General features: G+C 44.8%; 2 protein-coding genes and 1 pseudogene across 4 annotated transcripts in view; 2 read left to right on the top strand and 1 right to left on the bottom strand.

Moving 5' to 3' along the window:
- Nucleotides 1–2578: 2578 nt before the first annotated feature.
- Nucleotides 2579–3393, top strand: LOC145861655 (toll-like receptor 4; annotated as a pseudogene).
- A 7024-nt stretch (nucleotides 3394–10417) lies between these two features.
- On the top strand, nucleotides 10418–16307 carry LOC106577248 (uncharacterized). 3 transcript variants are annotated; one of them, XM_014155174.3, is made up of 2 exons: nucleotides 10418–10568; nucleotides 12519–16307. In XM_014155174.3, exon 2 carries the CDS (start codon nucleotides 12656–12658, stop codon nucleotides 14294–14296), a length of 1641 nt encoding a protein of 546 aa, XP_014010649.1. In that variant the 5' UTR covers nucleotides 10418–10568; nucleotides 12519–12655; the 3' UTR covers nucleotides 14297–16307. The 3 variants fall into 3 exon arrangements, with proteins under 3 accessions (XP_014010649.1, XP_014010650.1, XP_014010652.1); XM_014155175.3 differs by lacking the exon at nucleotides 10418–10568 and adding an exon at nucleotides 10918–11033; XM_014155177.3 differs by lacking the exon at nucleotides 10418–10568 and adding an exon at nucleotides 11405–11544.
- Nucleotides 16308–17098: 791 nt separating this feature from the next.
- The window catches only part of LOC106577247 (storkhead-box protein 1), a 53873-nt gene continuing 43188 nt past the window's right edge, over nucleotides 17099–27783 (bottom strand). The window contains exons 2-4 of the mRNA XM_014155173.3: nucleotides 21851–22003; nucleotides 18746–21596; nucleotides 17099–17798 (exon numbers count right to left, since the gene is read on the bottom strand). Coding sequence (XP_014010648.3) covers nucleotides 17645–17798; nucleotides 18746–21596; nucleotides 21851–22003 — 3158 coding nt within the window. The 3' untranslated portion in view covers nucleotides 17099–17644. The remainder of the gene's footprint in view (nucleotides 17799–18745; nucleotides 21597–21850; nucleotides 22004–27783) is intronic.

Genomic DNA, 27783 nt, shown 5'->3' with positions numbered 1-27783 from the left:
CTTTTGGGAGGGGCAGAAAACAGTTTTCAACCAGCGATTGAGTTGTGAGACTCTGCTGTAGAGCTCATCACTCCCCCTAACTGGGAGGGGGCCAGAGACAATTACTCGATGCCGACACATCTTTCTAGCTCATTTACACACTGTGCTGTGCTTTGGTTCTTGTGCACGAAGGAGTATTTGTCCTCAGAGCAATACAGGCTCCAGGACTTGTCATTCCACCCCAGGCTGCATGCTGTTGCCCTCGCGGTTGATGCTTTGTTAAGTGATGGCGATGTTTGTATCTGTTCCTCTCCAGTCCACCTCCCAGTAGCAGTGACTCCTTGACAAACCCTCCTCACACAGGGGCTGGGATTGAAGAGAATTGAAGTAGTTGCCTTAATTGAATACGAGTCTGACCATCCACCGATCCAACCACCATACATCATAAAGCACTATGAGTGCTTTAAAAATATTATCTGAAACCCCTGTCCTTTCCTAGTCTGGCATGTGACGTCATCACACCTGAGCCTTCAGAGTAGTTTGGTCAAGGTCAGCTCGTCACATATAGGTGCCAAAGCAAACAAATAAGCCACAAAATGCCACAGCCAAAATCCAAGTGTGTCTGTGTGGAGTCTCCTCGATGTATGGGGGAAAGATGTATTTATCCCCGAGACACACCCGAGCCCAGGTGTGTCCTGGGGATAAATACACCTTTCCCCCATATATTGAGGAGACTCCACGCAGACACACTGTTGGATTTTGGCTGTGGCATTTTGTGGCTTGTTTGTTTGCTTTGGCACCTTTACACACCCTTCATTATCACCATCTATGCACGCAACCGAGCCCAGGAAAACAAGAGCAGAGAAAAAGAATTTGGCAGGCAGAGTGGGAGGGTCGTCACATGTGGCATATTCAGGGGGAAGTAGCCCCAACCAGGACATGAACACAGGACCCTGAGACTGTCAATCCAACACTTAACCTTTACGCCAGGTTTCAACCAGATAGACCAAACAAGGCCCTACATCAGAGGAACTACCAGTGTAATATGCAGTGTAATTATGCTGTTGTTTCCTTATAGTTGCCTACAGGAATAATGACTGTAATACAAGTTCCAGTTGCAGTTTTCTCTTATTTTGACACATGATTAATTGTCAATGTTCGTTTAATCATAAATGTTCTGTGTTTTTCCACCACTTTGAGGAGCAACACCTTCATGTGTTCATATTTTTTTATTGTACCATTATTTTACCAGGTAAATTGACTGAGAACACATTCTCATTTACAGCAACGACCTGGGGAATAGTTACAGGGGAGAGGAGGGAGATGAATGAGCCAATTGAAAGCTGTGGAGGATTAGGTGGCCATGATGCTATGAGGGCCAGATTGGGAATTTAGCCAGGACACCAGAGTTAATACTCCTACTCTTATGATAAGTGCCATGGGATCTTTAGTGACCACAGAGATTCAGGCCCCCTGTTTAACATCCCATCCGAAAGACGCCACCCTACACAGGGCAATGTCCCCAATGGAGCATTGGGATATCTTTTCAGACCTGAGGAAAAAGTGCCTCCTACTGGCACTCCAACACCACTTCCAGCAGCATCTGGTCTCCCATCCAGGGACCAACACTGCTTAGCTTTTCAGAGGCAGATTATTTAGTAATGTAGTTTACGAAAGTTCATTCAGGAAGGCTTGTTTAACTTCATCCAGTAAGTATAATTCACTTTGATTCCTATTGGGAATGAATACAAACTTATCATCATATTCTCTTCTTATTAGCCATATGCAGAATGTCATTCACCTATTCACCCTCTACATAGGGAAGTCAAACTTTTAGCCTGCTGCACAGATCCAGTGGACACTCTACATTTTAGACATTTAGCAGACGCTTTTATCCTGAGCGATTTACAGTAGTGAGTGCATACGTCTTCATACTGGCCCCCCGTGGGAATCGAATCCACATACCTGGCATCGCAAGCACCATGCTCTACCAACTGAGCCACACGGGCTCTAAACTAGGTCCTGGTTAAATTGTGTTTAGGAGCATTTAAAATGTCTCTCCATGGTTAAAATAGGAAGAAATATATGTAATTGTTGTGAAAATGTGTGTGTGTTACATTTATTATAATTTAGAAAATATTGAATTACTACGTTATATTACGGTAACTTCCTTATCGTGGACAGAACGTGTTACTACATTACACAGATTAACGTTTTCACCACACGTGAATTACAGCAAATACACATCGTTTTTACCTCAGATAGGTGATGTTAGTATTAATGTTTATAGTCATCACGCTCTCCCAAAATCAATTGTTTAAAACAGATCATTATCTTTCGTTTAGTACAAGTGTTTTTGTCATACATTTTTACCCCATACATTTATCCTGACACCCAAAGGTACTCGTTACATTTCGAATGCTTAGCAGGACAGGAAAATTGTCCAATTCATGCACTTATCAAGAGAACATCCCTGGTCATCCCTACTGCCTATGATCTGGCATTTGTAAATAATGTATGAGTGTTAGAGTTTGCCCCTGGCTATCTGTTAAAACATTTTTTTAAATTATTTATTATTTTACTTTTGGTACTTACTGTACGTGCTTTCAGTTCGTCCCATTTATTTTCCAGCGATTGAACGTTAGCTAGCAGAATGGAAGGCAAGGGCAGATTAGTCACATCCCAGTTCTGATGTCCAGAAGCTCTTTTCGGTCATAAGAGACGATATCAGCAACATTATGTACAAAACAAGTTACGAACAACGCGAAAAAATAAACAAAATAATATGATTGGTTGAGAGCCGATAAGACCGCAGCCCTAACCTCCGGCGCCATCATCATGCATCTGCATTACTGCTGCGTTTTGCTGAGGGGCTACAAGATCTCCCGCCAGCAGGATTGCCTTTACGATGCCTTTGTATCTACTCCAGCAAGGACAAGGCCTGGGTGATGGAGGAACTGGTGGAGAAACTTGAGAAAGGAGTCCCTCCCATTCAGCTGTGCCTCCATGAGCGGGACTATGAAGTGGGCAAGTCGTTCTCCTCCAACATCATTGACGAGGGCATCATCGGTAGATAGTAATGCCCACATCGTGGTGGTGTCGCACCACTTTATCGAAAGCGCGTGGTGTTGCTTTGAGTTTGAGGTGGCTCAGTCCTGGCTGGTGATGGAGGGCAACCCCAACATCATCATCATCATACTGGAGGACGTGGAGGAGGAGAGGACCAAGAAAGTGCTTGGTCTCCACAAGTACCTAAAGATGAACACTTACCTAAAATGGAGGGACAACCCCATCAGCAGCAAGAGGTTCTGGAATCACCTCAGAAAGGCTGTTATCTCAAAAACACAACGATAAACTGGTTCTGGATGTCATCACTTTGTGTGCTCAGGTTTTTAGAAGTGAGTATTTTATGTTTTTAACCCTTTACTTAGGTTATACATTTAAAATCTTTGCATTTCATAATAACCTTTTTGATCCAAGAGATTATTCCAGGTATACTGCATATCATACTGCAGTACTGCACATGTTTTATTTTATTTATTTCACCTTTATTTATTTATGTGTACCTTAATGTTGTCGTTTGTTGACTTAAATTTGCAGTGCAGTTAAAAATGTGATGTTCTTGTTTTTTTAATGATATTTCCAAATTATAAGGTCGAAATAACACTCTGAAAGTGTGAACATTATAATAATGCTCTGGAATTTGAGCCTGTTCAGATTGGATGGAGTTTTTGGCACAGATCATGACATCACAATCTGATCTGACTATAATAGACCAATGACCATTTATCTGGGTAAGGGAGTGAGCTCTAGACTATTCTATCGCCAACCAGGGTTGTATGTACATATCTTTACATTTGTTTCCTAATGCCCAAGTTACGAACAACGCGTGCCTTAGACTGCTACACCACTCGGGACGCCTTATTTTTTTGTGATTTTCATGAAATAAACACACACAGTAATTTGTTAGACATACAGTGATGATTTAAAAGTAACATTAAAACGCTTCATGGGGGCTTTAAGACAATGATTGTAAAAAGACATGACTGCAGTTTCTTCTCTAAATTACAATCAAACATATTTATGTTGTCCATTTGCCTTATTTCTAATAAACTCATGGGAATTTACACTTTCCCTTTTACACAATCACCTACATAATGGTGTTTTAATTCTCAGAGACTCCCAGAGAAACATGGCATAAATAATATTGGCCAAGTAAAAGAATGTGAGAATAGTGGACCTCATGCGTCTTTCTAGTTCTGTAAATGGCCTGATTGTCCTGGCACTGTAATACAAATTATTTCATTTACAAGACAATGCTTGCTGTGAATGGTTGCAAATACAGGGATGCCCAGGCCATTAACACACTAAGCCTATAGCTATCGAATTTTGTCTCTCAGATTGGTTGTTGCAAGAATTTGGGATGGTCTGAATAGTGAATACTTACATTTCAAAAGTCCATGAACATGATGTCATATTACATATCAGGCATACACAAAATCTGCTTTATTGTTTTGATGTGACCTGCCGACAGACAGCTCGAGCTGCTGATTTAGCCTAACATAGACACACACATCAAGTGTTCGAAAACGAATGTGTGTGTGTGTGTGTGTGTGTGCGTGCGTGCGTGCGTGTGTGTGTGTGTGTGTGTGTGTGTGTGTGTGTGTGTGTGTGTGTGTGTGTGTGTGTGTGTGTGTGTGTGTGTGTGTGTGTGTGTGTGTGTGTGTATGTGTGTGACACCCTAACTAACAAACAAACCAAAACAAAGGCAAAGTCTTTGACTCAATTTGGCATGAGGGTCTGCTATACAAATTTTCTTGACATGGGATCCTGGGGTGAGACAGGGATGGAGCTTGAGCCCCACCCTCAAAGTGCATTCGGAAAGTATTCAGACACTTTCCCTTTTTCCACATTTTGTTAAGTAACAGCCTTATTCTAAAATTGATTTATAAAAATGTCCCTTATCAATCTACACACAATACCCCATAATGACAAAGAGAAAACTGTTTTTTATAAATGTTTGCAAATGTATTACAAATAAAAAACAAAAATACCTTATTTACATAAGTATTCAGACCCTTTGCTACGAGACTCGAAATTGAGCTCAGGTGCATCCTGTTTCCATTGATCATCATTGAGATGTTTCTACAACTTAATTGGAATCCATCTGTGGTCAAATCAAATGATTGGACATGATTTGGAAAGGCAAACACCTGTCTATATAAGGTCCTACAGTTGACAGTGCATGTCAGAGCAAAAACTAAGCCATGAGGTCGAAGGAATTGTCCTTAGAGCTCTGAGACAAGATTGTGTCTAAGCACAGATCTGGGGTAGGGTACCAAAACATTTCTGCAGCATTGAAGGTCCCCTGGAAGTTTGGAACCACCAAGACTCCTCCTAGAGCTGGCCGCCCACCCAAACAAAGCAATTGGGGGAGATGGGCCTTGGTCAGGGAGGTGACCAAGAACCCGATGGTCACTATGACAGAGCTCCAGAGTTCCTCTGTGAAGATGGGAGAACCTTCCAGAAGGATAACCATCTCTGCAGCACTCCACCAATCAGGCCTTTATGGCAGAGTGGCCAGATGGAAGCCACTGCTCAGTTAAAGGCACATGACAACCCACAAGGAGTTTGCCAAAAGGCACCGAAAGTACTCTCAGACCATGAGAAACAAGATATTCTAGTCTGATGAAACCAAGATTGAACTTTTTGGCCTGAATGCCAAGTGTCACATCTGGAGGAAACCTGTCAGGATTGAGGGAAAGATGAACGTAGCAAAGCTCAGAGAACTCCTTTATGAAAACCTCCCCCAGAGCCCTCAGGACCTCAGACTTGGGCGACGGTTCACCTTCCAACAGGACAACCACCCTAAGCACACAGCCAAGACAATGCAGGAGTGCCTTTGGGACAAGTTTCTGAATGTCCTTGAGTGGCCCAGCCAGAGCCCGGATTTGAACCAAATCGAACATCTCTGGAGAGACCTGAAATAGCTGTAGAGCAACGTTCCCCATCCAACCTGACTGCTTGAGAGGATCTGCAGAGAAAAATGGGAGAAACTCCCCAAATACAGGTGTGCTAAGCTTGTAGCGTTATAACCAAGAAGACTTGAGTGTGTAATCACTGCCAAAGATGCTTCAACAAAGTATTGAATATTTATGTAGATGTGATACTTCCATTTTGTATTTTTAATAAATGTGCTAAAATGTCTAAAAACTTCCTCCCGAGTGGCGCAGTGGTCTACAGCACTTCATTGCAGTGCTAGAGGCGTCACTACAGACCCGGGTTTGATCCCAGGCTGTGTCACAGCCCGACGCATGAGGCGACGCACAATTGGCCCAGCGTCGTCCGGGTTAGGGGAGGGTTTGGCAGGCCGGGATGTCCTTGTCCTATCGCACTCTAGCGACTCCTTGTGGCGGGCCGGGCGCATGCATGCTGACTTCGGTTGACAGCTGTACGGGTTAAGCGAGCAGTGTGTCAAGAAGCAGTGTGGCTTGGCAGGTTTGTGTTTCGAAGGATGCATGGCTCTCGACCTTCGCCTCTCCCGAGTCCATATGGGAGTTGCAGCGATGGGACAAGACTGTAACTACCAAATGGATATCACAAAATTGGAGCGAAAAAGGGGGTAAAAAGTACCAAAAAATCTCAATTCTATGGGGTATTGTGTGTAGATTGATGAAGGGGAAAAAAATATTTAATCAATTTTAGAATAAGACTGTAACGTAACAAAATGTGGGAAAAGTGAAGGGGTCTGAATACTTTCCGAATGCACTGTATATATCAACAAATTGGTGAGGGCACTAGAACGGTCTGCAGCACCCGGCCTCACCCTACTAGAATCTGAAGTCAAATGTCTACTGTTTGCTGATAAGCTGGTGCTTCTGTCCCCAACCACGGAGGGCCTACAGCAGCACCTAGATCTTCTGCACAAATTCTGGCAGACCTGGGCCCTGTAAAGACAGTAAAGACAAAAATAATGGTGTTCCAAAAAAGGTCCAGTTGCCAGGACCACAAATTCCATCTAGACATCGTTGGCCTAGAGCACACAAAAAACTATACCTACCTCGGCCTAAACATCAGCACCACAGGTAACTTCCACAAAGCTGTGAACGATCTGAGAGACAAGGCAAGAAGGGCCTTCTATGCCATCAAAAGGAACATAAAATTTTACATCCCAGTTAGGATCTGACTAAAAATACTTGAATAAGTTATAGACTGCACTTTGTGGTTGTGCGGTCTGGGGTTAGCTCACCAACTTAGAATTCACAAAATGGGACAAATACCAAATTGAGACTCTGCATGCAGAATTCTGCAAAAATATCCTCCGTGTACAATGTAAAAAACACAAAATAATGAATGCAGAGCAGAATTAGGATGATACCCACTAATTCTCAAAATCCAGAAAAGAGACATTAAATTCTACAACCACCTAAAAGGAAGCGACACAAGATAATTACTTGACACATTGAATAGAATTAACCAAAAAACAGAGCAAACTGGAAAGCTATTTGGCCCTAAACAGAGAGGACACAGTGGCAGAATACATGACTACAGTGACTGACCCAAAATGAAGGAAAGCTTTGACTATGTACAGACTCAGTGAGCATAGCCTTGCTATTGACAGAGGCCACAGTAGGCAGACTTGGCTTTCAAGAGAATACATGCTATGTGCACACTGCCCACAAAATGAAGTGGAAACTGAGCTGCACTTCCTAACCTCCTGCCAAATGTATGACCATATTAGAGATACATATTTGCCTCAGATTACACAGATCCACAAAAATGTGAAAACAAATCCAATTGTGATAAACTTCCATATCTATTGGGTGAAATACCACAGTTTGCCATCACAGCAGCAAGATTTGTGACCTGATGCCGCAATAAACCAGTAAGGAACAAACACCATTGTAAATACAACCCATATTTATGTGTATTTATTTTCCCTTTTGTACTTTAACTACACTGAACAAAACTATTACCACAACATGTTCATTTTTGGTCCCATGTTTCATGAGACGAAATAAAACGGGGCAAAATTTTTCCATATGCACAAAAATATTGTTTCTCTCATATTTTTTGCACAAATTTCTTTACATCCTTGTTAACGAGCATTTCTCCTTTGCCAAGATAATCCATCCACCTGACAGGCAATGTTCCCTCTAAACTGTTCGTGTCACGCCCTGGCCATAGAGAGGGTTTTATTCTCTATTTTGGTTAGGCCAGGGTGTGACTAGGGTGGGCATTCTATGTCCTTTTTTCTATGTTTTGTATTTCTTTGTTTTGTTTTGGTATGGTTCTCAATCAGGGACAGCTGTATATCGTTGTCTCTGATTGGAAGCCATACTTAGGCAGCCTGTTTTCCTTTGGGTTTTGTGGGTGGTTAATTTCTGTTTAGTGTTGCTAACCTGACAGAACTGTTTGGCTGTCGGTTCTTTGTTTATGTGTTCTCAGTACAATAAATACATGATGAGCACTCAACATGCTGCACCTTGGTCTACTCCCTGCAACAGCCGTTACAGTTCGCTTATAAAACCCTCTTAGTCCTTACTCCCCCCTATCTGCAGCCCTCATCCTCCACATACAACACCCATTCTGACAGTCACATTCTGTTAAAGATCCCCAAATCACACATAGGTCTGGGTCACTCCTCTTTTTCATTCGCTGCAGCTAGCGACTGAAACGAGCTGCAAAAAACACTCAAACTGGACAGTTTTATCTTCATCTCTTCATTCAAAGACTCAATCAAATTCAAAGACTCTTACTGACAAATGTGGCTTCTTCATGTGATGTATTGTTGTCTCTACCTTCTTGCCCTTTGTGCTGTTGTCTGTGCCCAATAATGTTTGTACCATGTTGTGCTGCTGCCATGTTGTGTTGCTACCATGCTGTGTTGTCATGTGTTGCTGCCATGCTATGTTGTTGTCTTAGGTCTCTCTTTATGTAGTGTTATAGTGTCTCTTTTGTCTTGATGTGTGTTCTGTCCTATATTTAAATGTTTTATCCCAGCCCCCATACCTGTAGGAGGCCTTTTGCCTTTTGGTAGGCCGTCATTGTAAATAAGAATTTGTTCTTAACTGACTTGCCTAGTTAAATAAAGGTTAAATATATATTTTTTAATAAAATAGCCCGCAGGACTGCCTTGCAGAAGACATTTCAGCCCACAGAGAGATGCACCAGATTAAACTTCACTCAACTTTCTAGACTTTTCCCTGTTAGTTAACAATATGACATTTCCCTGTACTGTGACAATTGTGATCGAATCAAAGCAACATTAGCCACTTTTAATGCAACATACCAAAACAAAACTAACTATGCCAGACTTAGTATCCAAGACGAACTATGCAAGATATTTTGCTGTAGGCAGAACACATCGGAGTAGGATTCTATTGCATTGACACACACAACTCAACCTGCACTCCACACAGACCAGACCATGCGGCATAACCAATCAGAGCTGCAGTTGGCCACCGACATTTTCAACCTCTCCCTGACTGAGTCTGTAATACCAACATGTTTCAAGCAGACCACCATAGTCCCTGTGCCCAAGGAAGCGAAGGTAACCTGTCTAAATGATTACCGCCCCGTGGCACTCACGTCGATAGTCATTGAGTGCTTTGAAAAGCTGGTCATGGCTCACATCAACAGCATCCTCCCGGACCCCCTAGACCCCCCCAATTTGCATACCACCCCAACAGATCCACATATGACGCAATCTCAATCGCACTCCACACCGCCCTTTCTCACCTGGACAAAAGGAACACAATCAACAGCCTGATCAACTCTATGTGAAGAAGATGAGTCACATTGCATGAGGTAAATGGTGGGCACAATAGATATAGACTGGTATTGTGATCCAGGCCCCTACCTTTTTTTTAAGGTATCTGTGACCAACAGATGCATATCTGTATTTCCAGTCATGTGAAATCCATAGATTAGGGCCTAATGAATGTATTTCAATTTACTGATTTCCTTATATGAACTGTAACTCAGTAAAATCTTTGAAATGTTTGCATGTTGCATTTATATTTTTGTTCAGTATATTTGCACATCATTACAACACTGTACATAGCCATAATATGACATGTGAAATGTCTATATTATTTTAAACCTTTTGTGAGTGTAATGTTCAATGTTCACTGTTTACTGATTGTTTATTTCACTTTGTTTATTATGTATTTCACTTGCTTTGGCAATGTACACATTCAGAGAGGGACTTTCACTTGCTTTGGCAATGTAAACATATGTTTCCCATGCCAATAAAACCCTTTGAATTGAATTGAGAGAGAGAGTTAAAGAATAGGGAGGGATAGAAGAGAGGAGGGTAGTGAAGGCGACTTTGTACAGTAGAGACAGTCGGCCTAAACCTCGGTGGCCTGAATCGATGTATTACTCCGGGGCTATAGAGGGCAGTCTTGATTGCATGTGCCAGTGACAAGCTACAATGCGTTGTTGGCGCCAGAAGATCAGTGGCGCAAGCTCTACAGAAAGCGAGAGAGGAAGACATTGCAGACAGTCGCAAGCAAGCATCCAGGAGAAATCGGTTGTGCAGAGCCCTTAAACTTTTTGTTTCATCATAACCCGAATACAAAGAGGTGGGTACCCTGCGGACCTACACTAATTAATATCCCAATCAGCTGTCTATTTTGATTGTTTTGTCTGTTTAGGTTGCCTATTAACAGGTTATAGGATTAGTTGATAATTGTGTACACGTTTTTTAAAATCAGATATCTAGTTAAGTTATATATTCCTAAATATTGCACAAATTGAAAATATTTCACTATCAAATGTTATTTTACTTCTGTGACTCATTTTCACCTAGTGACGGTCCCAAGAAAATGGACCTCGGGCCCCGTATGTGCTTGCTGGCTAGGAATATAGCCAGCTAGTTAGCTTGATATCTAGGCTAGGTAGCCTGCTAGCAAAGTACGCTAGCGCAGTAGCTCGCGAGGCTAGGCCATATTGAATGTGGGCTGAAAATATGGTCACGGAATGCTGTCGCATCTCAAGGATATTTGGGTAGCTTGGTGCTCGAACGTTCTCAATCTTGCAATACATTGGTACATTTCATTAACTAATATTATAAGTCATTCGTCTTGTGTGTATTGTATGATTTCGAAGGCATTTGAGCCGTGCTTTGTTATGCATTGTTATATAAGATGGGGTCGCCTTTCCCGGGCTTTTTAGCGAGGCGAAAACTCCTCGCCCGGATAATGTTAGCCATCTTTGTTTCAGGCTGATTTATCGGATTATGGCGAAAAACTACCCGCCTGCACCTCGGTGTTGTATATTTGGGTTGTATACAAATGTATTTTCTGCCTTTGTGGCTCAACCTACCGTTACTTAAATATGGATTTTGTAATACATTGGAAACTCCCTCGTAGATCTGAAATGCGTTATGAAGGGCGGAAGCTAGCGTAGCGGCAGCCATCTTATGTTTCCTGGCTAGCTGGAAAGTGGTGGTGTGGCATAGACAAGATGGCCTGTTAAAACTGCGCACAAGCTGTGTCAGAGTTTCCGCATTCGTTATTGTATTCGTAACCGTGGAAAAATGAGTTTGGTGAATGTGAGGTTTGTTGTACATATGAGGGGGGAACTCTTGATTAGTTGATCAGCCATGCGGCTAACTAACTAGCCAGCTAGTTATCAGCTACAAAGCTAGTTAGCGCGCTAACTTGATAAACATTAGCCGCTAACAATGCTGTATCGTCGTTAAGTTGTTTTCCCCTCCCCTAGCCAGCTAACTAGCGGGCTAATGTTGGCTATGTAGCCAAGGTGGTTAATGTTATCTGTTGGTCTACCTAGTTAAAGAGTGTGTTTAGACTATTTTCATGCCATTTCAAATGTTTAGTCAACTTAAGGCGTCTGTGAAACCCTCGTCCATCTTTTATATCGGTTAGTCAGTAATTGCATGTTATCCATTCTGCATCTGCCTAGATGGCCAGGTAGCCTCAGCTCTTGCTCATAACTTTGGTGCTAAATAACATTTAGCCCGCTAGATAGCAATTTATAGCCAGCTAACAAAGTATTAATATGTATTTCAACTGTTTCAAATCATTTCTAAATTCGTGAAATGTTTGCCCTTTGTTAGATTACGGAAAACACCCTTTTGTCTCTGCAGAATTAATACAAGTATTTGGTAATTTTACTTTGTTCTGTGTATTGTTGGCACTGGTACTCCTGTCACTTGGCTAGTTAGCCTTAAATTATTGCTAGCTGGGGGTCTTGGCTGGCTAGTTATCTGGCTAATAACAAGTGTGTCAGTGCAGAAGCTATGGCTCCTTATTAAGTTTCAGATGTTTTCTTGATTTGTATTGCACAAACTGAACAGTATTCTGCCTACTTTTTTCACCCCCTTTTCTGCCAGGATAAATACCTATATTTGAATCTATTACTGTTACACCAGCAGCTCTGGGCTTTAGTATCAGTAGCATTCTACAGTACTACTGTTCACTTCATTAGCATGGAAACACTTTGTTGAGATGTATATGATAGCTCAATGTCACATCACTTAATCTGTATCTTATATTTCTTTCACCTGACAGGTCTCTGACTGAGAATCTAAGCACTACTACCAACCCTGTTGTGCTAGCCATACTAAGTGGATCTCTTTCTACCCCAAGTCCCTCGAAGCTTCCCGTCCGGCTCTAAAACGGAGGTCGTCGGGCTGGAGTGTGTTCTCATGGCCGAGTCAGAGACTGAGTGTGACACACCCGGCCTTGACACGCTGGGGTCGGAGTGTGTCATTGCCCACAGCCAGGTTGACCTGCATTATGCGGCCGAGACAGAGATCATGACGGAGGAGAAACGTGGCCTGGAGCTGGAGATCCACGGGGCCGACCTGGCCAAGATCCAAGGGCTCACTGCCGTAGCCTGTGTGGACGCCATCGTCACAGAGACTGACCATGACTACGTGACCAAGCCGGACCACCACGGGGAGATCCAGTGCTTCACCATGGGGGGCGAGGGCAAGGGGGAGGCGCTGCTGGGAGAGGTGCTGCTAAAAACCGAGACTGAACATGTGGTTAAGGTGGAGTCGGACCACGTGGGCGGCGAGCTGACGGTGGAGTCCGAGAATGGCGTGGTTATCCACGAGGCCCACGGCCTGCAGTGCAACGAGTGCGGCGAGATCTTCGGCAGCATGGCCGACCTGCACCAGCACTTCGAGATCCACAAGGCCACCAACCCTTACATCTGCGTGCACTGTGGCGATAGCTTCGCTGTGGAGTCAAGCCTCAAGCAGCACATGAAGATCCACATGAAAGAGAAAGCGTACGCCACCACAGGCGTGGAGATGGTGGGAAAGGGGGTGATCGACGCTTTCAACCTCAAGTCTCACCAGATGATCCACAGCCCGGAGAAGCCCCACCGTTGCTCGGAATGCGGCAAGAGCTTCGCGGCGGCCATCACCCTGCGGGAGCACATGAAGATGCACTCGGAGGATAAGCCATACAAGTGTACCCAGTGCAGGAAGAGTTTCATCCGCCGGCGCCACCTCAAGAAGCACCAGGAGCTCCACGCCAGGGAGAAGCCCTTCACCTGTTCCCAGTGCGGAAAGGGCTTCACCACGGCCTCTAGCCTGAAGCAGCACCAGAAAACCCACGCAGGGGACAAGCCTCACCGCTGCACACAGTGTGGGAAGTGCTTCGCCGCAGCCGCAACCCTGCGGGAGCACCAACGCATCCACTCTGGGGAGAAGCCCTACAAGTGCAACCAGTGCAGGAAGAGCTTTGTCCGCAAGCGCCACCTTAAGAAGCACCAACTGGTCCACTCTGGTGGGAAACCCTACTCCTGCGCCCAGTGCGACAAGAGCTTCAACCACTCCTCCTCGCTCTCCCGGCACCACAAGGTCCACCTGGAGGCACGCATCTACTCCTCCCCTCCCCAGGGCAAGGCCTTCTCCTACGGGTCCACTATGAAGCAGCAGTCAAGGATGCACCAGGGGGGAGGCGCAGGAGACAAACCGTACACCTGCAACCACTGCGACAAGAGCTTCAATCATTCCTCTTCCCTGTCCCGCCACCAAAGAGTCCACTCGGAGGGGAAGAGCTACACCTGCGGCCACTGTGGGAAGAGGTTCAACCACTCCTCTTCCCTGTCCAGGCACCAGCGTGTTCACCAGGAGGAGAAGCAGCAGCAGCAACAGGTAGTGGTGCAGCAACAGTACAGTGCCGTTCCCTCGACGAAGGGATTCCCCCACACCACCATCCTCAAACAGCGCATCCTGGCCAGCGAGAAGCCATACAGGTGCTCCCAGTGTGGAAAAGGCTTCAACCATTCATCCTCTCTCTCCAGGCATCATAGAATCCACATTGACCAGTGAGATCCCGACACACACCTACTCTGTCTCTCACTCACACACAGCCCTGACAGACACCCACCCCTGTGATGTTTCTGTTCTACCAATCGGTCCCGAGCTCCAGACGACAAGGACTACAGCCAATAAAACCCGGCCTGCTCTCCCAGTAACAGTGTAGTGGTCAGGGGCAGAGTTTAATTTGTCTCTGTGTGGAGCAGTCGATACAAATGGACAATGACACAACCAAAATATCCTTTTCAAAAGGAGAAAAAGAAAAATACAAGTTCTAGCCTGAACTTATAATAACCCTTTACAGATGAGCTGTTGAAGTTGGGTTGCTTGACAAGTTCCTAGGACTTTCAGATCAGTTAGTTTTGAATAAATTGTGTGATAGACATTTTGAATGAGCCTGTATTTCTCCTTTGTGATTGTGATTTTCGCTCCAGAACCCCCTCTTTTTGATTGCTTTTAAAGAAAAGATTTGATAATCTAGATAAATGTTACCTGACTAACGGAGAGAAATACTTGTGCATAATTCTCCCCCTACTATATGGAGTGCTTTTCCGATCTAACCCTCGTTGAGGTCAATCTCCCACTCTTGGCTACTGATGCAACTTGCGATCAAGTCATACTGTCTTGATGGCATAAATTAGCAATCTTTCAAATGTGCATTTTTTTTTAACCCATCTTACCAATGTAAACTCATGGGGGGAGACAAATCCTATGTAAATAATTGTTGATTTATCCTTTTTTATATCTGTATAGGTGACTACTGTGCAGTTTTGTTCCAGAAATTAGATGTATTTTTTTTTTTATAGTAACATCCATGTAATCTCTTACCTCCCTTCTCCAGTTTCCTTTTCATTAATTGTTTTTGTTACAGAGCTACCAGGAAATGTTGCTACTGCTCTCGTATGTACATACTGTCATATCTGGGTTTCCATCCAGTGAGATGCAGCGCCATGTGGATGGGTCTGTACCCAGTGATGTGGTCTGTACTGTGCAGGTAAAGTGTGTAGAGCAATAGTGCCTCAAGCCTCTGTATTTTGGGATGCAATTAACAGTTATGAAAAGGAGAAATGGACAAAATGCATCGTTAAAAAAATAAATAAACGATCTGGTAGCATTATCTGAAGTTGACTTGCGTCTGTTTTTAATTGATGATTCCCTATCCAGTTCTGTTTTAGCACCAAATGTAACATTATTAGCTAGACGATGGACTCGGCTGTTCAAGAGTTATTTCTTGCTATTTCTTTACTCATTCAATTAGTGTATAGAATTATAGTTGATTTCACTGAATGGTTTTGGGAGTAGAAGTGATCAAATTTGACAGTGTAATAATAGATTGTGTTTACTACCTATCTAGATGACTATAGGTTGCTTTTAGTGACACCACCCTTGATTTTGAACTTCCAGGTTTTCCAAATTCCATGGGATTACGCTTTTTATTTACTGTTCTGTGTATATATAAAAAAAAAAACTTTTTAATATGGTTTGGGTCATCTTGAAAGGGAAGAATAGCTATTATACTGGGTTTTCTTATTTTATGGGAAGGACTTTTTATTTTGAGCAGCCTTTATTCTTTTACCCCTTTTTGAATAACAATTGTGCTTCAAACGGTAGCATAGGCTTATTTCTTGTGTTAGATAGGTGCCTTACTGCATGCTGTAGAAATGTATGCCGAACTGTCATAAAACAAAAACAAAACAAAAAAACTTGTATGGTTTTGGCAACTCCTTTATTCTTAACTTACACCCAGCATTTTAAGTTGTCATGACTTTATTATTTTTGGGCTTCTATGTACATTGTTTGCACACTGTTACATCTTCATTGTCATTTAATTTTCTCTCCTGTCTTTGTTGATTGGCCTCCAATGTAGATTTTCTTCAAGGTTGAATTAAGGAAATGAGTTAGAATGTTTTGATCCCTATATGGCTCTGCTTACTGTAGAGGTCCCACCCAGCTCCACCTCTCTCCCCACATTTCTGACTGCTACATATGGATAAATAAAAGTTGACTGTCAACATTGCATCAATGATTTCTTTTTGTCTGATTTGTTATTTTGATCTAAGTCTGGTAATGACACCCACATGCTTCTTGTTACATGTTGACTCAGTTTGGGATGCCCTAAAAATACAATAGTGTGCAGGGCCAATGTAGAAGTTTAATGTTCATTAATCCATGTGATTTGAAAACTTCTTTCCACTTAAATGTTTGAGAATTTCTGAATTATGTAAGTGACCATGCTTTTACCTCCCCCACAGACTACTGTAACCATCAGCCCATTGGCTCATTTTAGTTTTCAAACATACCTCCATTTCTTCTTTTACTGTGTCCAATTGGGGGCAGCCTTGTCTAAGGTTTGCTTACCTCATTCCCAACAAAAATTATAGCCCTCCCTTCTAGTTGTAAAAGTCCCACTGTTTAACTTCATATTTTATTTTTAAATCAGGTCATTGCTAAACAACCTGACATTCCTAACCCGAGCTCCCCCAGAGCCATGTTGATGTGGCTGGGATTTCTCTCCATGTACACCTTGTCCCTGGAGCCTCTACCTACACCCAGGACTTAGCTTATCTCCTCTGTCTGCCAGTTTCTGGTTTGTATCGGCCGTTACTGAGCGACGTCAATGAACTTGTTTACTTACAACAGGAATTTCTGTGAAAGGGTAGGTAGGAACTACTATTAAATACAAATGCGCCTGGCAGATGTAGCTGAAAAGCTAAGCCCTAGGTGCTGGAAGAGTGACATGGAGAAGCGAAAGGTACTAATTTTCTTATGAGTGTACGGTATAAGTGTCAACAAAACATTCAGTGAGGTGGTGGCTTGTGTGGTACATAAATATTTATGTGTTACACATGGCTACAAGGAAAGGTATGAAAATTCAATTTCGGGCCTAGTAGAAGGACCATGCAAACTCATAGTACTACCTCCTACATCCACACCACCTATCGATTGATCATGCATTCATTGCAGCAGATTCACTAGTCGTTAGCCGAATACTTCTCAGGATATTCCTGTTAAATGTTATATACAGAAAGGGGAGGAATAAAATATACAAGGACTTCCTCTGGGACAGGTCTGGGTTGAGCACCCACAAGTTGCTCCTATACGCTATCCGTGGAGGACTGGATAACTGACCGGCATAGACAATGAGGAAAAGCTAGGTGTTCACAGCAGGTTTATGACAGCAGTGAAACAAACAGATAGGCTGTGAACCCCATATCTGATTGCACATTCTTCTTAACTTCCCACGCTTTCTGATGGCGGAACAGACGGAGCTGCATTAGAGGACTCATGGGCCCTCACACGGAGCTGCGTCAGGGAGCTCATTGTCCCTCCCTCGGAGGTGCATCTGGGGGCCTATGGTTTCTATACGTTCATGACTGGTGTGAGCTGTAGCAACGAGCTCTGTGGTCTCATGGCGGAGCTCTTGGAGTGCAGTTTCTCCAGGTTCTGTAGGAAACCTCTCCTCTTTAGACCCTCCAGAATCACTGTGTTGTTGGTCGCCAGAGTCACACGGGTGCTGTAGGGAAAAACAGAAGAACCGGTGTAAATGCATAGTATAAATTATAAAACGCACACAAAAAACTCCTGTGGGGAGATGAACCATATCAGTAGGAAAGAAATACAATATGCAATACACTGATCGACACACACTCACATTCAGGGGAAGGGGATACCTAGTCAGTTGTACACTAACTATACTGTGAAATTCAGGGTGAAAAAAACTACTCTTCACCACAAAAGGAAAAAAGCCAAGTTCTTATAAAGTTCATGCAAAACTTTTCCCCTCTTCAATGTTAAACGTGAGGGTTTACCCATTCATTATTCACAGTAATCATCCCCCTCTGTATAAATACTGCCTGGTCTAATTGGCTACGGGGTGTTTGTTCAGCTTTATATCCATTTACATGAAAAGGGAAGAGAGGGAAGGCACACCTCCGACCAGGGCCATGGGTCATCTAACTACCTCCAGCCTCAGCTTATTTTCACTGCAGCTCCACATTCCTCCACCCTCCCTGGGCCAGCGCTATAGGCAGCTGGCTCTGTAGGCCCTGTTGCCTCTACCTCAGCCACAGAGAGAGGCTAGGTTTACAGCTGGAGAAAGGGGTCTAGGTCGCAGGTGAGAAGACAAATAAACGGGATTTAAGGGCCAAATTCCTCTATGTGTTTCTGGCAGACTGGGACTTTAAGGACAGGACAGGAGAGGAGAGTATGGGAGGAGGATAGGTCCTGCTGCCTGGAACAGTTCCATTTCTGGGGCATATTCATTAAGGGAGAAGAGAAGATATAAGAGTATTTTGTCTTTCATAAAAAAGACTAATACTGGTGAATATCATGGTCATTTAATAATACCTAGCTAGTGCAAATTGTCACAATCATTTCACAAAATATAATGAGACCTTTTGTTAAAAATGTTATAACTGCAGTCCATTAATGTTCGATGATGATTAATACAAAGAAACTCACCGTGGCGAGTCTATCCCGCTGTCTCCCGTGTTGCTCTGACTCTCCCCTGCCCCCCCCATCATCTTTCCCCCTCCGGCTCCACTGGACATGCCCAGACTGATACTTGAGCTCTGAAGGCCTCCTCTCTCCCTCAGGGTCTCAAAGCCCCCCTTTTGCTCCCCGTCTTCCTCTACTCCGCAACCCCAGTGAGCCGACTCCCCGTCCCCCTCGTCTGCTGACTTATGGAGGGTCTCAGCGTCAGACTCCACCTCGCTGGTCTGGCAGTAGTCAAATATGCTGCTGTCTGCCTCCCCAGCATGCTCCAAACCCTCCAGAGAGGGTTTGGAGCTCCTCGCCTGGGGCTGGATCGGGGCTCCTCGCCTGGGGCTGGGATCGCAGTGGGTCCCTGGTGACGGCTGGCTGAGGTGGCTATGGGTAGAGCGGCTCACCCTGACGCACCTCTCCTCCTCCTGTCCATGGGGGCTGTGAGGGGACAGAGAGGGGTATTGGTGGATGGTAGAAGAGTGCTCCTCTGCATAAGTGCTATCCCAGTCTCCTTGGAGAGAATGGGGGTCGGGGAAGTGGGGTTGGGGCTCGTGGTAAGAGGAGTGAGGTCGGTCGTGGTAGTGGGTAGGGTCTTGGTGGTCGAAGTGAGTGTCTTGGTATATGGTCTGAGGATCATGGTAGAGGGACTGAGAATCATGATAGTGAGACATTCGTGTTTGATAGATCTCTCTGTTGTCAATGACTCCCTCCTCACTCAGATACAGAGAACTACAGGCATCCTCATCTTCTTCCTCTGCTCTCTGGTAAAGCCTGTGATCATTTTCTATAAACTCATCACTCTCTATCATAAAGCCATTACTCTCCACCATTAACCCATCAATGTCCCCATGCTCATGACCTGGACTCCTGTGCTCTCTACTGTCACCACTGCTGTGTACCAGACCATGCTGGTTGGGTGTGGTACTGCAGGCCTGTTGGTGAGAGGAGAGCAGGTCAGGCCTGTGGGTTAGGTCTCCCTGTGTGTCTGTGTGTTTGAAGGAGTGCCTGCGATGCACAGCAGGCTTTGACCAGGGCACGGCCGGGTCGCACGGATGGGCAGGGACTGGGTCATAGAGGTGGGTACTAGGGAGGTTGGCATCAGAGTCTAGGGTTTGGCTTGTTACTGCTGCGTGTCTATGGTCCTTTGCACTGCCATATTCTGCTTGCTGTGTCGTTCTATGCTTTCCCTCCTTCTCCTTCCCTCCCTCCCTGCTGTCCCTTCCTCTGTTCTTTCTCTCCCTCTGATATCTAACCTTGTCGTCTATCCTTAGGGTGCTGCTCTGGGGGTATGCCGAGCTGTAGTCTGACGGTAACTCTCTGGGGGGTTTGGTGTCAGAGGGGTGCAGGAGGAGGGGGTCGCTGGTGAACCCCCTCTCGTGGAGACGGTCACATGACCTGTCCTCGGTTGTACGAGACTTTCCAACATGTTCTGTGTCATCGGTGGTCGCTTTGGCTTTGTGCGGGTCCCAGGATTTGGAACGGTGTCCCACTCGTTCTCTCCTGCCTCCTCCTGAAGTCTTCCTCTCTTTCCCCTCCTTCGCTTCCTTTCCCTCTCTCCTCCTCTGTTCTTTGTGGGTCATGCTAGGGGCCACAGTCTGGGTTGTGGTTGTATCTTTCCCCGGTGGTTGACCCTCAAAGGGGTTGTCAATGCGTTTCTTATAGAGGCTTTTCCCCTCCACCGCTCCTGGATCCTCTCTATGGTTTGGTTCATGGATAGGGAGCTCAGGTCTGAGGCGAGAGGGGACCAGGTCATCCCTGTCTGGGTCCACATCCACACACACTGGGGCCTTAGTCTTCAACCTGTCTTTCTGTTTCTCCCCAGAGGAATGCGTTCTCTTGCTGCGAGAGGCCTTGGAAGTAGATCTCCTGCCCCCAGCCCCTGCTCCGAGTACGGGCCGGGAGGAGTGTTGATGTCTGGGCTTGGAGCTGGTCAGGATCTCAGTGGACATGCCCTTGTCCACCACCTTGTCCCCTCTGTCTACTCTGTCTCCCTTGTCTAACCCTTTATCCCTTTCCACCCCTCTTTCCCCTCGTCCTTCTGTTTCCGTCCCTCTCTCCCCTCCTCTCTCCCCCAGTTTCTTCATTAGTACAGTGTGGCGTGTCAGGTTGTCCACAGTGAGCTCAGGGTTGATGCGTCTGATGATGGCGTGCTCCAGGTCTCTGGGCAGATTGTTCAGATCCTCCTCATCCCTCACCGGCCACTCCTCCGGAGGGAACTGACCCGAGAACGAGGCATATTCTTTCTTCACTTTCTCCTTCTTCCCTCCATTCCTCCTGAAGAGGCTGAGGCCAAACCTCCTCCCCGGTTTGTCCTTGCGGCTGGCGGCGGTAGCCGTAGTGGTCTTGCTGACCTCGCTAGCCTGGTAGTCTGCGGCTGTCGAGGTCGACTGGTGCTGGACTTGAGGCTTGTGGTCCCGGGACCACTTCAGACTCTTCCCTGTGCACTCGCTAATAGAAACAGAAACCGAGTGCTGGTCTGGGAGGGATGGAGGAACCGTGGTGGCTGTAGTGGCAGTAGTATCAGGATTGGTCACGTTCTGGGCAGGGGCAAAGCAGCTGCAGGACTTGCAGTGGGCCACCAGAGGGGGCTGTGAGTGGCTCTCCAGGGTGTCATTACTGAGCAGGTAGGTGATGGGGGGAGGGGATGGCAGCTCGTTGTCTCCAGACCCTGAGGTCCACCAGCTCTTCTCTCTCACCAGGCTGTTGGTGATAAAGTAGGTCTGAGGAGTGACAATGAAATAGCCCTCTCCTGTGTGGTAGATCTTCCTCTCTTTGATCAACGAGCCCAGAGCGTTGTACAGGATGTCCTGAGTAGGGATGGTCATACCTGGCAGGAAGAGAGAGAGAAGATCAGCCTCATTAGTTAATACAGTTTATCTCCTATAAATCTCATAAAAGTTACTGTATATTGGCAGATGTACTCAACTAGTTTGCAGTCAGACTTAAAACTGCACGTTAAGCATTAGTACACTAGATATAATTCTCCCCTTTTTGACACCTAGAATTACTCTATTGCAAGAGCACCTGTGGTTGAATGTATGTAGGGATATGAAGCTCTCCCTATACATCTGTATAAGTTACCTGGGTGAGCCTTGGTCATGTGACTGATGAGGGCTTCCTGGTTGACGGTGATATTGGAGGAGTTCATGTCAGAGATGACACAGCAGAGGACCTCGGCTAGAGGGAGGAACTGAGACTGGGCCACTGGAGACATCTGCACTGGGGACAGGTCACCTGGAACACACACGCACACGCGCACACATTGTTAGACTGATGTAAAACACACACCTTAATTAGGCAGATCACCAGCAACACACACCTGGTTACACCAACATCTTTTTGCAACTTTTACTTTGTGGTCTATATCCTTTTTCCAGTAAAAATATTAATGTCATGCCCACGATGAATTAGTTGATAATGCGGGTGTTCCAGTGAATAATGTAGACCTGACTTCCATTGGAATTCCATTAATACTGGGATGGACCACAGCATTCCATTAATACTGGGATAGACTACAGCATTCCATTAATACTGGGATGGACCACAGCATTCCATTAATACTGGGATGGACCACAGCATTCCATTAATACTGAGATGTACTACAGTATTCCATTAATACTGGGATGGACTACAGTATTCCATTAATACTGGGATGGACTATAGCATTCCATTAATACTGGGATGGACTACAGCATTCCATTAATACTGGGATGGACTACAGCATTCCATTAATACTGGGATGGACCACAGCATTCCATTAATACTGGGATGGACCACAGCATTCCATTAATACTGGGATGGACTACAGTATTCCATTAATACTGGGATGGACTATAGCATTCCATTAATACTGGGATGGACTACAGCATTCCATTAATACTGGGATGGACTACAGTATTCCATTAATACTGGGATGGACTATAGCATTCCATTAATACTGGGATGGACTACAGCATTCCATTAATACTGGGATAGACTACAGCATTCCATTAATACTGGGATGGACCACAGCATTCCATTAATACTGGGATGGACCACAGCATTCCATTAATACTGGGATGGACTACAGTATTCCATTAATACTGGGATGGACTACAGTATTCCATTAATACTGGGATGGACTACAGTATTCCATTAATACTGGGATGGACTACAGTATTCCATTAATACTGAGATGTACTACAGTATTCCATTAATACTGACATGTACTACAGTATTCCATTAATACTGGGATGGACTACAGTATTCCATTAATACTGGGATGGACTACAGCATTCCATTAATACTGGGATGGACTATAGCATTCCATTAATACTGGGATGGACTACAGTATTCCATTAATACTGGGATGGACCACAGCATTCCATTAATACTGGGATGGACCACAGCATTCCATTAATACTGGGATGGACCACAGCATTCCATTAATACTGGGATGGACTACAGTATTCCATTAATACTGGGATGGACCACAGCATTCCATTAATACTGGGATGGACTACAGCATTCCATTAATACTGGGATGGACCACAGCATTCCATTAATACTGGGATGGACTATAGCATTCCATTAATACTGGGATGGACCATAGCATTCCATTAATACTGGGATGGACCACAGCATTCCATTAATACTGGGATGGACCACAGCATTCCATTAATACTGAGATGTACTACAGTATTCCATTAATACTGGGATGGACCACAGCATTCCATTAATACTGGGATGGACTATAGCATTCCATTAATACTGGGATGGACTATAGCATTCCATTAATACTGGGATGGACTATAGCATTCTATTAATACTGGGATGGACTACAGCATTCCATTAATACTGGGATGGACCACAGCATTCCATTAATACTGGGATGGACCACAGCATTCCATTAATACTGGGATGGACCACAGCATTCCATTAATACTGGGATGGACCACAGCATTCCATTAATACTGGGATGGACCACAGCATTCCATTAATACTGGGATGGACCACAGCATTCCATTAATACTGGGATGGACCACAGCATTCCATTAATACTGGGATGGACCACAGCATTCCATTAATACTGGGATGGACCACAGCATTCCATTAATACTGGGATGGACCACAGCATTCCATTAATACTGGGATGGACCACAGCATTCCATTAATACTGGGATGGACTACAGCATTCCATTAATACTGGGATGGACCACAGCATTCCATTAATACTGGGATGGACTACAGCATTCCATTAATACTGGGATGGACTACAGCATTCCAGTAATACTGAGATATACTACAGCATTCCATTAATACTGGGATGGACCACAGCATTCCATTAATACTGGGATGGACCACAGCATTCCATTAATACTGGGATGGACTACAGCATTCCATTAATACTGGGATGGACCACAGCATTCCATTAATACTGGGATGGACCACAGCATTCCATTAATACTGGGATGGACTACAGCATTCCATTAATACTGGGATGGACTACAGCATTCCATTAATACTGGGATGGACCACAGTATTCCATTAATACTGGGATGGACTACAGCATTCCATTAATACTGGGATGGACTCACAGCTATTCCATTAATACTGGGATGAGACTACAGCATTCCATTAATACTGGGATGGACTACAGCATTCCATTAATACTGGGATGGACTACAGCATTCCATTAATACTGGGATGGACCACAGTATTCCATTAATACTGGGATGGACCACAGCATTCCATTAATACTGGGATGGACCACAGCATTCCATTAATACTGGGAAGGAACACAGTATTTCATATATATCATTAGTCCCACAGAAGCGACCACAGGTTCTGCCTGTCAGGCTATCACATATCACCTCTACTGTGTCTTCAGCTAAGAGAGAGGCGCGAGGGGAGGGGGGGGGGGGGGTACACCTTGGGTACACCTTGATTCAAGTCCACAGTTAATAGTTATTTTTTCTGTTGATCTTGAATGGTTTAATGTACCCACTACACTGCCTGGTGGAAACTACCACAGTTCTTAATATTTAACCTATTATAATGTAACCTAGAGTTAAGTACTCACAATCTTGGATGGCCACTTTAGTGCTCTCCCACCCTAAGATGTTAAATGATTAGCCTAACCACAAGCCTGGTAGGCCTAGTCTACTCTCCGTACTATCCAACCCCAGACACAGAACCAGTCGCTACCAGACATGACCATGACCTCAATAAGACCTGGGATATTGGTTTTCATTCACAACAACACATGCTGTTTCAACAAATTCTTGGTGTTAAACCATATGGTGTGTTTGTGTGATTCTCCCACTGCTCCTTGGGCCAAAAAACAGTGTCTGGCAAACACATCTCTCCCTGCAGAGTAAACATTCACCTCCTTCACACACTGAAACCACTCTTGTCAGGGAAAATAAACCACTAATCAGATGGTTGGATGAGACACACACACCTGAGGCAGTCTGCAGAGGAGCTAAACCGCAAATAAAATGCACTCAATGCATTCTATACATCCTGTAAGAAACACAACGTGAAATGTGAAAACAATGACTTCTTCACACTGATATCCCATGCAAAAATGCCATTCATTTTGCCAAGCTTTAAATACCAAGAAGACCTCAGTCTGAGAAGCTTTGGCTTTGTGCAGGTCTTTGTGCGAGAAGATTTATTAAATGACAACAACAAGGCTATTTTGGCCTCACCACAGACAACAGACCGTTAAAACTCAGTCTGATCCCAACCCCCCTACACCATCACCACAGACAACAGACTGTTAAAACTCAGTCTGATCCCAACCCCCCTACACCATCACCACAGACAACAGACCGTTAAAACTCAGTCTGATCCCAACCCCCCTACACCATCACCACAGACAACAGACCGTTAAAACTCAGTCTGATCCCAACCCCCCTACACCATCACCACAGACAACAGACCGTTAAAACTCAGTCTGATCCCAACCCCCCTACACCATCACCACAGACAACAGACCGTTAAAACTCAGTCTGATCCCAACCCCCCTACACCATCACCACAGACAACAGACCGTTAAAACTCAGTCTAATCCCAACCCCCCTACACCATCACCACAGACAACAGACCGTTAAAACTCAGTCTGATCCCAACCCCCCTACACCATCACCACAGACAACAGACCGTTAAAACTCAGTCTGATCCCAACCCCCCTACACCATCACCACAGACAACAGACCGTTAAAACTCAGTCTAATCCCAACCCCCCTACACCATCACCACAGACAACAGACCGTTAAAACTCAGTCTGATCCCAACCCCCCTACACCATCACCACAGACAACAGACCGTTAAAACTCAGTCTAATCCCAACCCCCCTACACCATCACCACAGACAACAGGCCGTTAAAACTCAGTCTGATCCCAACCCCCCTACACCATCACCACAGACAACAGACCGTTAAAACTCAGTCTAATCCCAACCCCCCTACACCATCACCACAGACAACAGACTGCTAAAACTCAGTCTAATCCTCAGAGCTGGTGTTTCACTGAGTATTCCTTCCCTTTGGTTTTAGCTCTCTATTGTGTTCACTTCCTACGGCAATGGCTGCCAGGCTGGATGCATAGCATCAGGTAATGGCTAGGACTGACAGTCTTGTGGGGGGAGATGGAGGAAACATTCATGATGAGGAAGGTGTTAGTGTGGCATCTTGAGCAGGGCTGGGTGCACTATCTTCTGCGCCACAAAGGTCCAGACCTCCTGGCAGGCGTTGTAATGTAGCCTACTTAGAAAGGGAGCCTCCATTAGCCTCACTGTTCCTGATAGATTAGGATATCCTGTCTGAGACGGTCTCATGGTCGGTCTTCTATAGAGACATCAACAGAGAAAAGGAAGGATCGCCATAGGCTGCAGAAATTAGGTCCCCTAGCAACACAACCCCTTCCCTGGGGAGAGGGAGAGAGAAGAGAGTGAGAGAGAGACAGAGAGAGAGAGATAGAAATAGAGAGAGAGAGACAGAGACCGAGAAAGAGAGACAGATAGAGAGAGATACACACACAGAGAGAGAGTGACAGACAGAGAGAGAGGGACAGAGAGAGAGAAACAGGGGTTAAGGCAGAAGACAAAGGATGAATAGAAGAGTGTCCTAATGCTTCAGGGATATCTTCCTCCTTTATCTCCCTCACTTTCTATTCATTTCTCCCACTCTCCATTTCCTTTCTTCTCTCAGTCTTGAGGCCTATAAACACTGTTGTCTAGAAGATCACACCCTACCTAAAAAGTCTATTACTGAGTTGAACATCAACAGGTTGGGGGAAAAAAGGATGTCTATAGTACAGTAACAGACTGGACCAGGATGTCTATAGTACAGTAACAGACTGGACCAGGATGTCTATAGTACGGTATCAGACTGGACCTGGATGTCTGTAGCACAGCAACAGACTGGACCAGGATGTCTATAGTACAGTAACAGACTGGACCAGGATGTCTATAGAACAGTAACAGACTGGACCAGGATGTCTATAGTACAGTAACAGACTGGACCTGGATGTTTGTAGCACAGCAACAGACTGGACCAGGATGTCTATAGTACAGTAACAGACTAGACCAGGATGTCTATAGTACGGTATCAGACTGGACCTGGATGTCTGTAGCACAGCAACAGACTGGACCAGGATGTCTATAGTACAGTAACAGACTGGACCAGGATGTCTATAGTACAGTAACAGACTGGACCTGGATGTCGATAGAACAGTAACAGACTGGACCAGGATGTCTATAGTACAGTAACAGACTGGACCAGGATGTCTATAGTCCAGTAACAGACTGGACCAGGATGTCTATAGTCCAGTAACAGACTGGACCAGGATGTCTATAGTCCAGTAACAGACTGGACCAGGATGTCTATAGTCCAGTAACAAACTGGACCAGGATGTCTATAGTACAGTAACAGACTGGACCAGGATGTCTATAGTACAGTAACAGACTGGACCAGGATGTCTATAGTACAGTAACAGACTGGACCAGGATGTCTATAGTACAGAATCAA

The sequence above is a fragment of the Salmo salar genome, chromosome 18 (assembly GCF_965601325.2).
Source record: "Salmo salar chromosome 18, fSalSal1, whole genome shotgun sequence".
NCBI classification, from domain to species: domain Eukaryota; kingdom Metazoa; phylum Chordata; class Actinopteri; order Salmoniformes; family Salmonidae; genus Salmo; species Salmo salar.
This window is presented reverse-complemented; position numbering and strand designations above follow the sequence as displayed.

Bases quoted from the DNA above. Each gene is read 5' to 3' on its own strand.
- LOC106577248 (XM_014155174.3), top strand. From the start codon at position 12,656: ATGGCCGAGTCAGAGACTGAGTGTGACACACCCGGCCTTGACACGCTG.